Source organism: Numenius arquata, chromosome 6, assembly GCF_964106895.1.
Source record: "Numenius arquata chromosome 6, bNumArq3.hap1.1, whole genome shotgun sequence".
NCBI classification, from domain to species: domain Eukaryota; kingdom Metazoa; phylum Chordata; class Aves; order Charadriiformes; family Scolopacidae; genus Numenius; species Numenius arquata.
This window is the reverse complement of record NC_133581.1, coordinates 12,684,104-12,697,397: the sequence shown is the minus strand read 5'-3', so window position 1 is coordinate 12,697,397 and position 13,294 is coordinate 12,684,104. Positions and strand designations below refer to the sequence as shown.

The 13,294-nt window shown below is 36.8% G+C and overlaps 1 protein-coding gene across 1 annotated transcript in view; it reads right to left on the bottom strand.

The window, feature by feature from the left end:
• The window catches only part of TRIP11 (thyroid hormone receptor interactor 11), a 34,833-nt gene continuing 21,539 nt past the window's right edge, over positions 1-13,294 (bottom strand). The window contains exons 16-20 of the mRNA XM_074149814.1: positions 8,035-8,116; positions 7,279-7,393; positions 6,624-6,746; positions 4,341-4,488; positions 1-2,270 (exon numbers count right to left, since the gene is read on the bottom strand). Coding sequence (XP_074005915.1) covers positions 2,062-2,270; positions 4,341-4,488; positions 6,624-6,746; positions 7,279-7,393; positions 8,035-8,116 — 677 coding nt within the window. The 3' untranslated portion in view covers positions 1-2,061. The remainder of the gene's footprint in view (positions 2,271-4,340; positions 4,489-6,623; positions 6,747-7,278; positions 7,394-8,034; positions 8,117-13,294) is intronic.

Sequence of the window (13,294 nt, the reverse complement as noted above, 5' to 3'; positions counted from 1 at the left end):
ATGTTTTATTTATTGGTATTTATAAAGCTTCCTGGAAGAGAAACATATACATATTAAGTTCTCTGCAATTAAAGAAAAAAAATTGCACAAAAAAGTTAAAATCTGCTCAATTAATATATTCAGAGGATAGTGAGCAGCATGAGTCCATTTGTAATTTACAATATGTAGGTCACATAATTTTTAAAAACTAACTAAACATTTCCTTCTGCTTTGGCTCACCACAAGGTGATTTTATCCTGAAGCAGCTACATATCCTTAAATAGAATTGGCCACAAGAACAAGAGAGACTGCACAGAAGCCACTTGATTTCAGTTTCCTTGATATTTGTTATAGAAAAAGGTACCTATTCCAGTCCAGTTTAAATGAAGATATGCATTTGTAGTACCACACTGAAATGTTCTCAGCCGAGGTAATTTCAAATTCTCATTACATTTATTATGTAATGCAGAATTTACTTTGGTATATTACGTGTGGCTGCTATCCTTTAAGAAATCAAACTACCAAATTAATTACCTTGTCTATAATGGAGTAAAAAATTTAAAATAAAAATTCAACACGGTCAATCCACTTCCAAATCTGAATAGTCTTCCATGAAACAATAACATACTGGAGAAAAGGGAGTCAAGCAGTTCTTAAGGTAAATACAAGAATTAAGAAAACTTTGCTAGATTTCAAGGCAACAACAACAACAACAACAAAAAAATCACTATTCGACCTCTACATAAATAAATGCAAAGATTTCTTGCATTATTTGGGTTGATTCTGTACAAGTTTCAATAATTAATTTTATTTAAATATAATTCTTACAACAATTTAATCCAGAATCTTAATGAAAATGAGAAGTAAAGGTTGACAGTTCTAATATAGAACTTTCACAACAGTTATCTTAACACTGACTAAACAAGGAATGGCATACAAAAAGATTCAGGAATTACACATTTTAAACTGAAGATGTCTTATCTCAGATCCACTATGAAGATGACTTTTGCAAGATGACTCTCCGGGTTCTATCCTTTAGTATGCAACTTCATTCTTTACCTGCCAAACAAAGTGTTCAAGTTATAACAGCAAAATTTACAGAATAATTGACTTTGGCCTTGGTCTCACAAAGACCTATTTACACATTTGAGATAAGTAAGCATCTTCTTCCCTTTAAATTCTATACATGTGTTCAAGCTTTAAGCCTATATTTGCATCTACAAAATCCTGCAAGATAAAAAGTCTCTCAAATATACATCTTAGACCATTAGAGTATAGTCTCTTTATATATGTTAACCTATATTTTGCTAAATTACTCACTCTGCACCACATGGACACCTCTAGAAAATGAAGCACACACTTCCACAGTTAACTCCTTGGTGCTGATGGGTTTGACTGCTGAAAGCAGCTATCAATCAGGGGAGGGAGGGGGGGCGGGAAATGAAATCATTGTGCAAAAAGAGATTAACATGCCTCAAATTGCCCCCAGATGTGACCAATCCTGTAAATAAGAGATACATGTCCTAGTGCACATTAAGTAAATGTCATAAATTGTTTGTGGAAGGCTGCAGCTACTCAATAATCACACTCCCATGCGCTCACCATCTTATTCTTTGCAGTTTGCATAATTTGAACACCTCAAATAAGATCAATTTTGGGTGGAGATTTTTTTTAAATTCTGGTTCTTGAAGGCTCACTGCCAACGGCAGATTTAATGGAAAAATGGGTCTCAACACCAAAGAGTTAATGCTGTCTATGCATAATTGAAACAACTCAGAATGTAACTAAGGTTTAAAAATCCTCGGTTTGTCTTGTGACAATCTAGCAACAAGACAAACTTATTTTTTCCTCAGTCTAAGATTTAACCCACGCCAAAAATTAATGCCTGCTATAAAGAAGGCAGTTACTCATGCCACTATTAGAATTTCCAAAGCACTGGTTAGTTCATAATTAAAAGAAAAGCAAGGTACAATTGCAAACAAGTACATGACTTTTTACAGAAGGCCTCATTGTGGTAAATTATATACAGCATAGTGTTCTCATTTTCCTTAAAGTGCTACTATCCTATTGATACAAGATCATCTATTGTTTTAGGAGGTCTTTTAGTACAGCACCAGCGCTGGCGTCAGGGGACACTGGCAGTGGTGTAAAAGTAGGCAACGCATCAGAAATAGGTTTCATAAGGAGATGTCCAGAACTACTAGCAGGTGTTATGAGAGGCACTGCTGCAGATCGAGGTGCTAAAAATGGATTTGTATCTGGTCTTCTGCTCATTCCCGAGAATGCAGAATCTGAAATGTAAAACAAAACCCAAGAACAAAACCACTTTGTTAGAAAGCATTCGTAAGCCTACCCAATTTTACAGCATTTGTTCACAAACAAGTTCTAAAATTGCTTATTACTTTTGCAACATGAAAATACTATCTTCTTGCCATGGACTGTAGATACTCTCACTTTCACTCCCTCTATCTTCTTTAACCTTGGATCTCATCTGCCACTGCTGCTTTGGCTGAACAATTCCTTTGTCTACACTTCAAGCAACCAGTTAGAAGACTGACTGAAAGATCAGGGCATTCCCAGGACCTGCCAACCATAGAGTACCTGTTGGCAGCTGAAATTCAGTAACAGCTCAGGCTACCCAAGAAAATCGATCCACCTCTGTCACAGGCAATATGAACACCCTTTGCATGCAATGTTGGACATGAAATAACTGTCACAGTGACTCTAGCACAATGCAAAGGCGTAAGAGCCCTTGTGTACTACAATGGGGCACACAGGTAGGTTTCCCACCCCGTGGTGTATGGGCACAGCTTCCCCAGGATACAGCCCCAAGAAAACCCCTGTAAATAAACACCACAGACAGTGAGCCACAATTTAGCCTTGAGACGAAACTTAACCTTCACTCTTTAGTCAATTTCTAACAAAATTTTAGTTTTAATAAGGAGAAGTATTAATAAACTATTTTTTTTCATCCAACAATCAGCTTGTCTCTCCTCACCTTCCCCCATCTAATCCTCACTCAGCTCCAGATGTAACCTGTTCTCAAGGTTCCTACACCAGATGTAAAGCAGAAACTAAACTGACATTCCCATATTATACTAATTGTTTGGATAGGTGATTTTATTCAGATTTTTTTTAAGAAAGGTCTTTCATCATATAAACATTCTAATTTTCATAAATGTGTTTCTGTGTGGATATTATACTGACATTCGTGAACTTAAAAAGTACCTAAACAATTAAAGATATATATATATATAATGGCTGCCTGGTTTTACAAGCCAGCAATTTAGCTCCTGAATGGATAAAAGGAACCAAGAATTTACTTCTTCCAGACAAGGACATTGGTTTTTTGCCAAGTAAAATAGGTATTTTACCTATTATACTGTTGCTATGCTACAAGGAAGAAGAGTAAAAAGAAAATAAAACTTAATTCAGGTTTATTAAAAAAATAAAATACTACTTTCAGAGATAAAATTGGTGTTTCACAGTAGACATTTATACTTTGTAATGTCCAACTACTTTAGGCGAATGGAAAGAGGGTATTTTAGCATATATCTCTCTCTCTCTGTAGGTCTATATAATACATAGGTTTTGGGGGTTGTTTTTTTGCTTTGTTTTGTTTGGCTGTTGGTTTTTTTTTTTTGAGTTTACAGTTAAAAGTTTCAATCAAAACAAGTTTCTGCAAATCAGGACTCTATTAAAGTGAAGTCTTAAATAAATGCACTTAAAAAAGTAAGTTTAACTGATCCAGTTTGTACTAAGTGATGTAAGATGCAAATCTCAAGCAAAAGTGCATTATTTCAACATGCATAATATAAGCATAACTGTTCTCTGCCTCAGAAAAATCAAAGTTAACACTCATGCTCAGCTTACAGAGATTTGTAATCAGGCCATACACTTAAATGATTTTCTTTCACTCCTCTCTGACCAACCAGATTCTCCATACCAGAGAGGCACTGCAAGGTTGCTACTACTTGCATTGTTGGTGAGACCCAAGCTGACCAACACGGATGCTGAAAACCAGGGCTGGATGCACTGATGTACCACATGGAGCTGTCTGCATGGTATCTGTTTGGCTCTAACAGGTGCTGCTAAAGCCTTTCCATATCAAAGGGAATTTGGTCCCTCAGTCTTCTGTACTGAGATTTTAGGAAGTGGGGTACAGAAGCAGTGGGAAGGAAGGGTGGAGGAAGAAGGGAAAAAAAAAAAAAAGAAGAGAAAGTAGGAAACTGAGGTGGGGGGAGAAATCAAATTCATAGTTCACAAGTGAGGAAGCACAGAATCATTGAAATTCTCTTGAAAACTCTACCTTTAGTCATTTTTGTTCTGTGTAAAGATTCAAATTTTCCTTCAAATGTTACCTTGCATTTGACTGTTGGATGGAGTACTGCTAGTTTTACTAGTTCCTGCTGCTCCCAAAGGCTTCATATCATGAACAGAGAGCTTGGGTGGAGGAAGGCTTGGGCAAGATTCTGTTTCAAGGAATTTCACAAACAATTCTGAAAAAGACTACAAGAGGCTACTAGTTACTATATTTTACTGATGCTCTGTTGAAAAGTATGTATGTTAAAAATACATAAATGCATAAAACAAAAAGCTGTCAACAGCCTCCAGAATTTTGTACTGCTACTTAGTACGAAGTATTTAGTACTTGGTACTAAGTAGTCCTTAGCGAGTGACAATGAAATTTATTTTCAAAATACAGAGGTTTTTGTTGTCTCAGTAAGTGGTATTTATGTGAAATTGATAAACTCTAAAGATAACACACATACTTCCACCATGGTTCCATTATTGCTTTAAGCCAATTGTTTCAAGAATCCCATGCTGCTACTGACATCAGAGTATTTCCTATTTCCATGCTGAAGTGAACCACTCCTCAAGAAACACATAAAACTTAAACATTTCTCTTAAAACCCATTGCTTACTTCATTTGACAACAAATCTTGAATAAAGTAAGCATGGAATGATTAAGGCATCAGTAGCATCACAAGCTAAAATTTTGCTTAGTAAAGCCTGTACTATACATACAAAAGCATTAAATTTTCCTCTTTTACGTTCACAGTTAATCCAACCATAATCCTCTGGCAGCCTAAGTGCCTATGTTATTTTAGTGGGCAAAAAACAATCCCTACACTTCAAGATAATTTACAGCAATCCATTCAATCCATCCATCTCAACATGCTTTTCTAGCTCAATGAGCAAAAACTCAAAGTGAATCCAGTCCTTCAGTGCTCTGTCTTTGAGTGAATTATTTACTGGTCTGCAAAATGGGAAGTTCCATAGGTTAACTGCTCCCACGGACCATGCAATGAGAACCATTGCTTTACAGTATTTGAAAGCTTAAAATATCAACTTTATATGCACATATGAGGCACCAGCTGCAGCAGCCGAGAGAGCTTTTAAAATGAAATTTAAAGGACATATGGGAACACAGTCATTAAAATACAATGTCATGGTTTCTATATCATTTAGTATTGCAGAATTTCAGACTCTCACATGTATTTAACCTCCAGCACTGTCAGTTTGCAAGATAAAGTCCATACTGTAAGAAGTGGGACCAGAGGTGGGCCCAGATGAACCTCATGAGGTTCAACAAAAGCAAGTGCAGGATTCTGCACCTGGGAAGAAACAATCCTCAGTATAAATACAGACTGGGGGATGAGGTATTAGAAAGCAGCCCTGAGGAAAGGGACTTGGGGGTGCTGATTGATGAGAAGCTGGACATGAGCAGGCAATGTGCTCTCGCAGCCCAAAAGGCCAATCACATCCTGGGCTGCATCAAAAGAAGTGTTGCCAGCAGATCCAGAGAAGTGATTCTGCCACTTTACTCTGCTCTGGTGAGACCTCACCTGGAGTACTGTGTGCAGGTCTGGAGCCCTCAATATAGAAAGGACATGGACCTGATGGAGCGGGTCCAGAGGAGGGCCACCAAAATGATCAGGGGGCTGGAGCACCTCTCCTATGAGGACAGACTGAGGGAGCTGGGGTTGTTCAGCTTGGAGAAAAGGAGGCTCCGGGGAGACCTCATAGCGGCCTTCCAGTACCTGAGGGGGGCCTACAGGAAGGCTGGGGATGGTCTGTTTACAAAGGCCTGCAGCAACAGGACGAGGGGCAATGGTTTTAAGCTGGAGAAGGGGAGATTTAGATTGGATATTAGGAAAAAATTCTTTACCATGAGGGTGGTGGAACACTGGAACAGGTTGCCCAGGGAGGTGGTTGAGGCCCCTTCCCTTGAGATATTCAAGGTGAAGCTCGACGAGGCCCTGGGCAACCTGGTCTAGTTGGGGGTGTCCCTGCTGACTGCGGGGAGGTCGGACTAGATGACCTTTGGAGGTCCCTTCCGGCCTGGACCAATCTATGAATCTATGAATAAGTCCGGGATTCCAGGAACCAGTGGAACAGTAACTGGATTTCCATATTAGTCCAACACTTAGCATTGTATAATTTTCATCAATGCCTACATACTTATTTAGTGTAGGAAAAAAACCTTATGCCAAAGCAGTTGCACAAAACAAACAAATAATGCAAGATACAGTAGCATCAGTAAATAAAGCTCAACAGACTGATGAGGCAAAAATCAGCATTAATATGCAACTGCCCTGTCTTTTCCACTCAAACATAGAGAACGCACAATTAATTCTTACACTATTAAAAATGTTCTGATGAGTTGGCCTCAAAGGTGTACTAGGGACACTCTTTGACCCAGCTCCTCCACCAAGCCAGCCAGTCACCCATCTCGTGACTCCTCTTTGGTCTTCAGATAATAACTACAAAGTATTAAAAAAAAGTTAGGAAAACAAAAAGCAGCAGATAAAAGAAAGTGCAACATTTGTTCTCATTATATTTATTCACCATAACTATGTGGTTATTGTCTTTCTTTACTTATTGTCAAAACCTTATTCTTTGCCTCCCAAAGACTGGCAGCCTAAAAACCGCGCTCTTTATTTAAAAATATAAGCCCCACATTCTTCATATTACCTAGTGGTACATATAAAACTGACTTACTTTTTCTGCAACTGACATATTACAACTATTATACAAAAAAGCACAAAGTTAAATCCCTTCTGCATTAGCATTCCTCAGCAAAATGATACCCATTCTATTAGAATAATGTTATGAAAATATTCCATTAAGATCAGCGTGTTCCACATAAAAAATGAATTCAGATGAGAACAAAAAACATACTTTCCCCACAACAAATACAAGGACAGCCACATCTAGTTTAGCAACAAGTCCTTTTATTTCCATGTAAGGACATTGCAAATAAAAAAGGAAGTCTAGTTTTCTGCACAGTATTACCTGATCAAGTTCTTCTTTTTTTATTCCCAAGATACTTCCCATTAACCTTAACACTTCAGGACGTTTATTTTTTGGAGTATGAAAATGTCCAACAAAAAGATTTCTCATCAGGAGCCTGCAGAACAAAGGGAGCTTGTCAAACAATCTGCTCTTAGGTAACAGTTGATACTGTAACATTGATTCCTCATACTTTTGCCTCATTTACAATAACCCAAATAAATCTAGTACAAGGAACTAAATGGGTACATCACCAATTTCCTTCCCCTACAAGTTATAACATTTATTGTAAAGGAAGTGTCATTTTGGACAGTGTTGACGTTAAGTACTACAATCAGGGAAAAGGTTTATTCTAAGATCTTGACTCGGGAGAGCATTTAAACAGATACTTATGCACAGTCCCAAATCAAGATGTAAGGAAGGGGAGAGGGGAATCCGTGTGCCTATCCCCATTTCAGTTCTAAAGGGTAAAGAGAAGACCAAAAAAAAAAAAAAAGCACCCAAGGAAGAGAGATTTATGCAACATCCAGGTGCTGCTTGCTACAGTAAAGGGCTTGCTGTTCACACCTTAGACATTATAACAAACATTCATTAAAAACTTTTATCTTGGTTTGCACAGCTCATGTTATTGAAGTGCACTTCTACTTAAGAAACACATCAGTAATCCAGCTTTACATACACTAATCAAAACAACTAATCTGTAACATTATGAGGAATAAAAACCAAAAATGTATACCCAGTCTTTAATGAAAGACTTACTTGTCCACTTTTCCTTCTGTGCTGTTCATAAGATTCATTAGTTTATTTTGTACATCTTCTAACATTTCTCTTCTGATCTCACCTATAAAATGTTATGTCAGAGCAAATAAACAAAAATTGAAACTTCAAAACTTTGTTGCAAAACTTATTAATAATACACATTTTAAAAAAACGCTAATGTTGTTATAGTGCTTTTAAAAAAATAATCAGCTTGATTTCTTTATAAAAAAGCGACAACTTAAGTGATTATTATTTGAAATCATAAGCTAAAATTTCCAGACCAATACTCAATGCTAAAGTACAGAAACACACAGAAATAAATCAATTGTGGAATGTCTGATGAACTGCTCTGTTCCACCTAGATAATACAGAACTTCAAAGAGACTCTTGATCAAGGTCTATAGTCCTGTGGTGGCAATGTTTTTCATAACCTAACCAAACTGCATGTTGACATCAAGTCTTTCGATCTCAGTACTTAACCTCAAATATTTCCTAAACCCAGCTATTCGGCATAGAATCACAGAATCATCCAGGTTGGAAGAGACCCCTGGGATCATCGAGTCCAACCATCTACCCTACACTACAAAGTTCTTCCCTATATCATATCCCCCAACACCACATCTAAACGTCTCTTAAACACATCCAGGGATGGTGACTCAACCACCTCCCTGGGCAGCCTATTCCAATGCCCGACCACTCTTTCTGTGAAAAATTCTTTCCTAATGTTCAGTCTAAACCTACCCTGCTGGAGCTTGAAGCCATTCCCTCTTGTTCTGTCATTAATTACCTGTGCGAAGAGACCAGCACCAACCTCTCTACAGTGCCCTGTGGCATACTCTGCTATCAGGTTGCTAAAGCCTTAAGATACTAAGGAGTTCTCCAGTCTCCCAGGAGAACAACTGGTTGGCAGAGCAGTATCAGTAACTTGTGGGTCTCTTCTGCTAGGACCTTTCCTGCTCCTGATCACAGATGCAAGCTCTTGAAACGGCACGCTGGGAAACACTAATGCATCCTAGAACCAGTGATGGGCTTCATGATTCTGGCAAGAAAGGCTCTGCAGAGATCTATGCAAGATTCCCCATACTTTTAGGAATACAAATCTTCAGTTAAAAATGGCAGAGACGAAATGCAGAGCTACCATGAACCAAAGACAAAACCAAGAGGAAAATAGCAAGCACTTTCAATCAGGCATCATGGCCCGCAAATTAAGTGAATAGGCCAGTACTACAACTTAGTTAATATGAGACTGTCTAGGAGTGTGCTAGGAGTCACTACACAGATTTTCTGCCTTTTTTTGCGTGCTGACTCCAAATTCTTATACCGTTCCATAGTGGCTGCAATGAAATTGGCTCATCTACAATATCACAACACTGATAATGACATTCTTGGCCGATAGAAAGGACCCTATTTTTCCTTTCCACAAACTCAAACCAGGAACTACTTAGAATATTAAGAAAGGAGTTTAGATTCTGCGTTCACTAGTGCTATAAATTTCAGCTTTCCAAAATTCCTGCTCTTAATCAATGATTTGTCTATCTACACACTTGAGTCTCACACCATCAGCATGTTTAATGAGGGAGATAAAAACGTAGTAACCCATTTCATTAAAAGGAGCCATGGCATGATACCGTTATATTCACTCTTGCCCAATAATTTCACAGCACTAACTGCTCTACAGTTTGAAAATTCCACTAACACAAATTACTTGTTAGCTCAAATGCAGAATACACCCAACTATCCCTTTGTGTCAGTAACTCAGGTTTCCTCTGACCTCCCACAAAACTCATAAAAATAAAGCTCCTAATAAAGAAAAAAAATTCTCCTAAAAGTTTTACTTGCCATAAATATTTTACAACATTCTGACTGTAAGGAAACAAGGCACAAAACTTTCTCTTTTTAAAAATTCAGATACTTTTATCCAGTTTCTAGTGCACCTGATGTTTGGGTCTACACAAGTTTGTACAAAAAACACAGAATACAAAGCGCTAGAAAAACTTATCTCACTTAAGTCCCCAAACACAGGATTTAAGAACACCGGCAGTAACACATTCTCAGACAAGAAAATGACTAATTACAAGGTACAAAGAACTGTTAAAAGATAAACTACAAATGGCTTCACCTCAAGACAGCAAAAATATAACTTTTTAAATTTCTCTAAGATACTGTCTTTGAAGTTACTTTTTTTCTTAATAAAAGTACAAGTAAGTCTAAACCACACATCGAAGCTTCACAAATATATTATACATGGACTGCCCACGTGAAGGTCAGCTCTACCCTACAGCTACATAAGCAGAAATGATGAGCTTTTTCTCCTCTTCAAGGTTGAACGCTTATCTTCAAATCCTATAAAAAACCTGCCAATCAACTTAATTTCCTTACCGTTTTTACACTTCTGGAGCTCCTGCTAACTAAAAGCACTCCATGAAAAAAAAAAAAAAAAAAAAAAAAAGAACAACAAACCAAAACCCACAAAAGATACATTTCTCTTGTATCTATCTTGTAGTTAATTTCTAAAAAGCCTCAACATCTTTACAAGAAAAGTGTCGTTTATAAATTTTATACCCTCCAAATCATCTGGGATGCATGAAAAACATTTCACTCTAGTTTCCACATGAATTTTAATCTTTAATAAATGTACACCACAACTATGGTGACACAACATGGTTCTCAATTAACACCAATAACTCCATGAGAACCCACACAGAGTTTAGGTACGCACACATCAAAGAGCTAGGCTGGGAAATGGATAAAACCTCCTATGTCCTGTTCAAATACTCCACATCTTTATATAAACATTTTACTTCACAAATATGAATTTTAGAAAGTACAGAGTAGAATAAACTAACGAGTGTCATGCTGAGAAAGTTCTTATTCAAGGACCATAAGGATTAAGCTCCTTATTCAAAACAAGTTAAAAACCAAACAAAGTTATATATATTATACAACAACATATCTTGTAACAACTACATCCATATGCACTGAAATCCATTTCAATAATGTGACCCCTCTACAGCACTCCTCTTTCAGAACACAATGGTGAGGCACAGGAGAATTAATCCAGGATTTCAAGGTTTAAATTTACTTAAAATTATGCTACTTTGTAAATGTGGCTAAATAGGACCCCAATACTTGAAGAAAAACATTTGCAATATAATTATGTAGGAGCATACATGGAAGTTTAGTTACTCTGTGGAGACCCAAGTAATAAAAGGGAATTAAAGAAGTTAAACCACTAATGCCACAAAAAGATAAACAAACAGCATCTGAAAACAAGTTTCAAGTAAACCTCACTCTGTTGCTACTGCTCTACACAGCAAAACAATCCTGGGTTTCCTTTTCAATATTCATTCACATGATGAACTTTAAAACAAATGTATTAATAATTTAAATGAAATGTTACTGTTGTTTTCTATTTTTACCTGGCAAAAAGATTTTATATCAAAGAGAACCAACTTTTAAGGACAGCTACACAACTGTATTCCATCCACAGTGAATATGCAACTCTATCACTAAACATTTTTTAATGGAATATTTCCTTCTAAAATAGAATCTTACAGTTGAAAAGGATTTAAACATGTACTTCATGTATATGAAAAGACTGAATAACAAAAGAGATCTGAGCCAAAATTCAGCATGGACTGTTGTAAACCAGACATTTACAACAGTCTCCAATAATTTGTTAACCATTTATGGCAATCCAGAAAACTGCATCTGGTACATCTTATACTTTTCCATTAAAATCACTTCTCCTGCCAAAAAAATCCATAAAGAAATCCTTCAAAAGATCTGGCCAACAAAACTGTGTCTGGGAATGTATTTGGCCAATTTTCAGTAAGACATTATATGTTTTCTTGTGTAAATAGAGAAAATGGAGTAGCCTGGTTTTTTCCTCAATAAAAATGATTTATTCTACAACAACATTAAAGTGCTGATTTCTTTATGCAACAATCCCTTTTCAATTTTTTTACCAAGTAAATCACTTGCCAATACAACTTAGCTTGATAAAATACTGAGATTCGATTTTCTCTCAAAGTTCAAACCCCTCCTGCTTTCATATGCAAAGGTTTGCAATCAAAATTAACCAGTAATGAAGAGTTGCCTGTTTGAGAGTGCTATATTTGCCTATGCCAAAGTTACTTTTAAATCAGGGTGTTTGAAAACTTTTGCCGTGATTGTCTATAGTGAGAATTCAAAACCAAATCAATATACAGTTGTACATTCATGTAAGCAGCTTGAAATTTCATTTAGCTTGTAAAACTCATATGTGAGCTCAGAGCATTCCTAGGATGCCCACCTGGATGCCAAATTGCACTTAGACACAACTAATTTTAAGTAAGTACATATTCAATTGCATAGTAGAGAAGTCATAACCTTTTGGAGAGTTCTTGCTGAAATTATCTGATCATAAACAAGTATGCTTTAAGAAATCATATTATTTCAAAGTAAGACAAATTATAATTTAAAAATGAATAGCAATAATTGGTTCTATTTGTTCAGGGCAAGAGTTACCACTGCATCGAGCAGAGATGATGCACCAGGTGTTCCCCCAGCAAGCCTTAAAGGCATTCACCCAAAAATTTCCCCAAAAAATCACAAAGTAAGAGCTGTTAAGTAACCACAGAGAGAGAGCAAACCTCTGCTCTTCAAGCTCCCTTTTTTAGAGCCACATCAGGGACCAATCACAAGTTTTCCTCTGATTTTAGTTTAACCCACGTGCACAGTGACAGAAGATGCTGCAGCAACAGGGAAATATGCTGACCCACAGAAATAAAGAGGGAAAGAGAAAGTAGGACTCAGTTGGGAAAATGAAGAAAAGACAGATGAAGACAAAAAAAAAGAAAAAAGCCTAATATTCCCTCAGCAGTCAGTATTGTTAACAAGTTCACCCATAACAGAACTGTCATGCAACTAAACACAGAGAAGTAATTTTCCCTCTTGGTTCAATGAAACATTGCAGACAAAATTACAAGTCGGGGCTGAGAATTCAGTACAAAAATCCAGCAAAATTATTATTGGTCTTAAGTCCTGCTTTGGCTAATGCTATGACTCCTTTCTCATGAAAACTAAAATTAATGCAGTAATTTAAAAAAAAAAGTAACCTTATGTTACTATTTTGTCACCTCCAAGAGAGTCTCTGAGCTTATAAATCTTACTGATGTTTAACATTCAAATAGACTGTATAGAAATTACCCTTCATTTTTTCCATTCAATTAGACTAAATAGCGTAAGGCCATACGTTGGATTCATATCAATTTTTTGT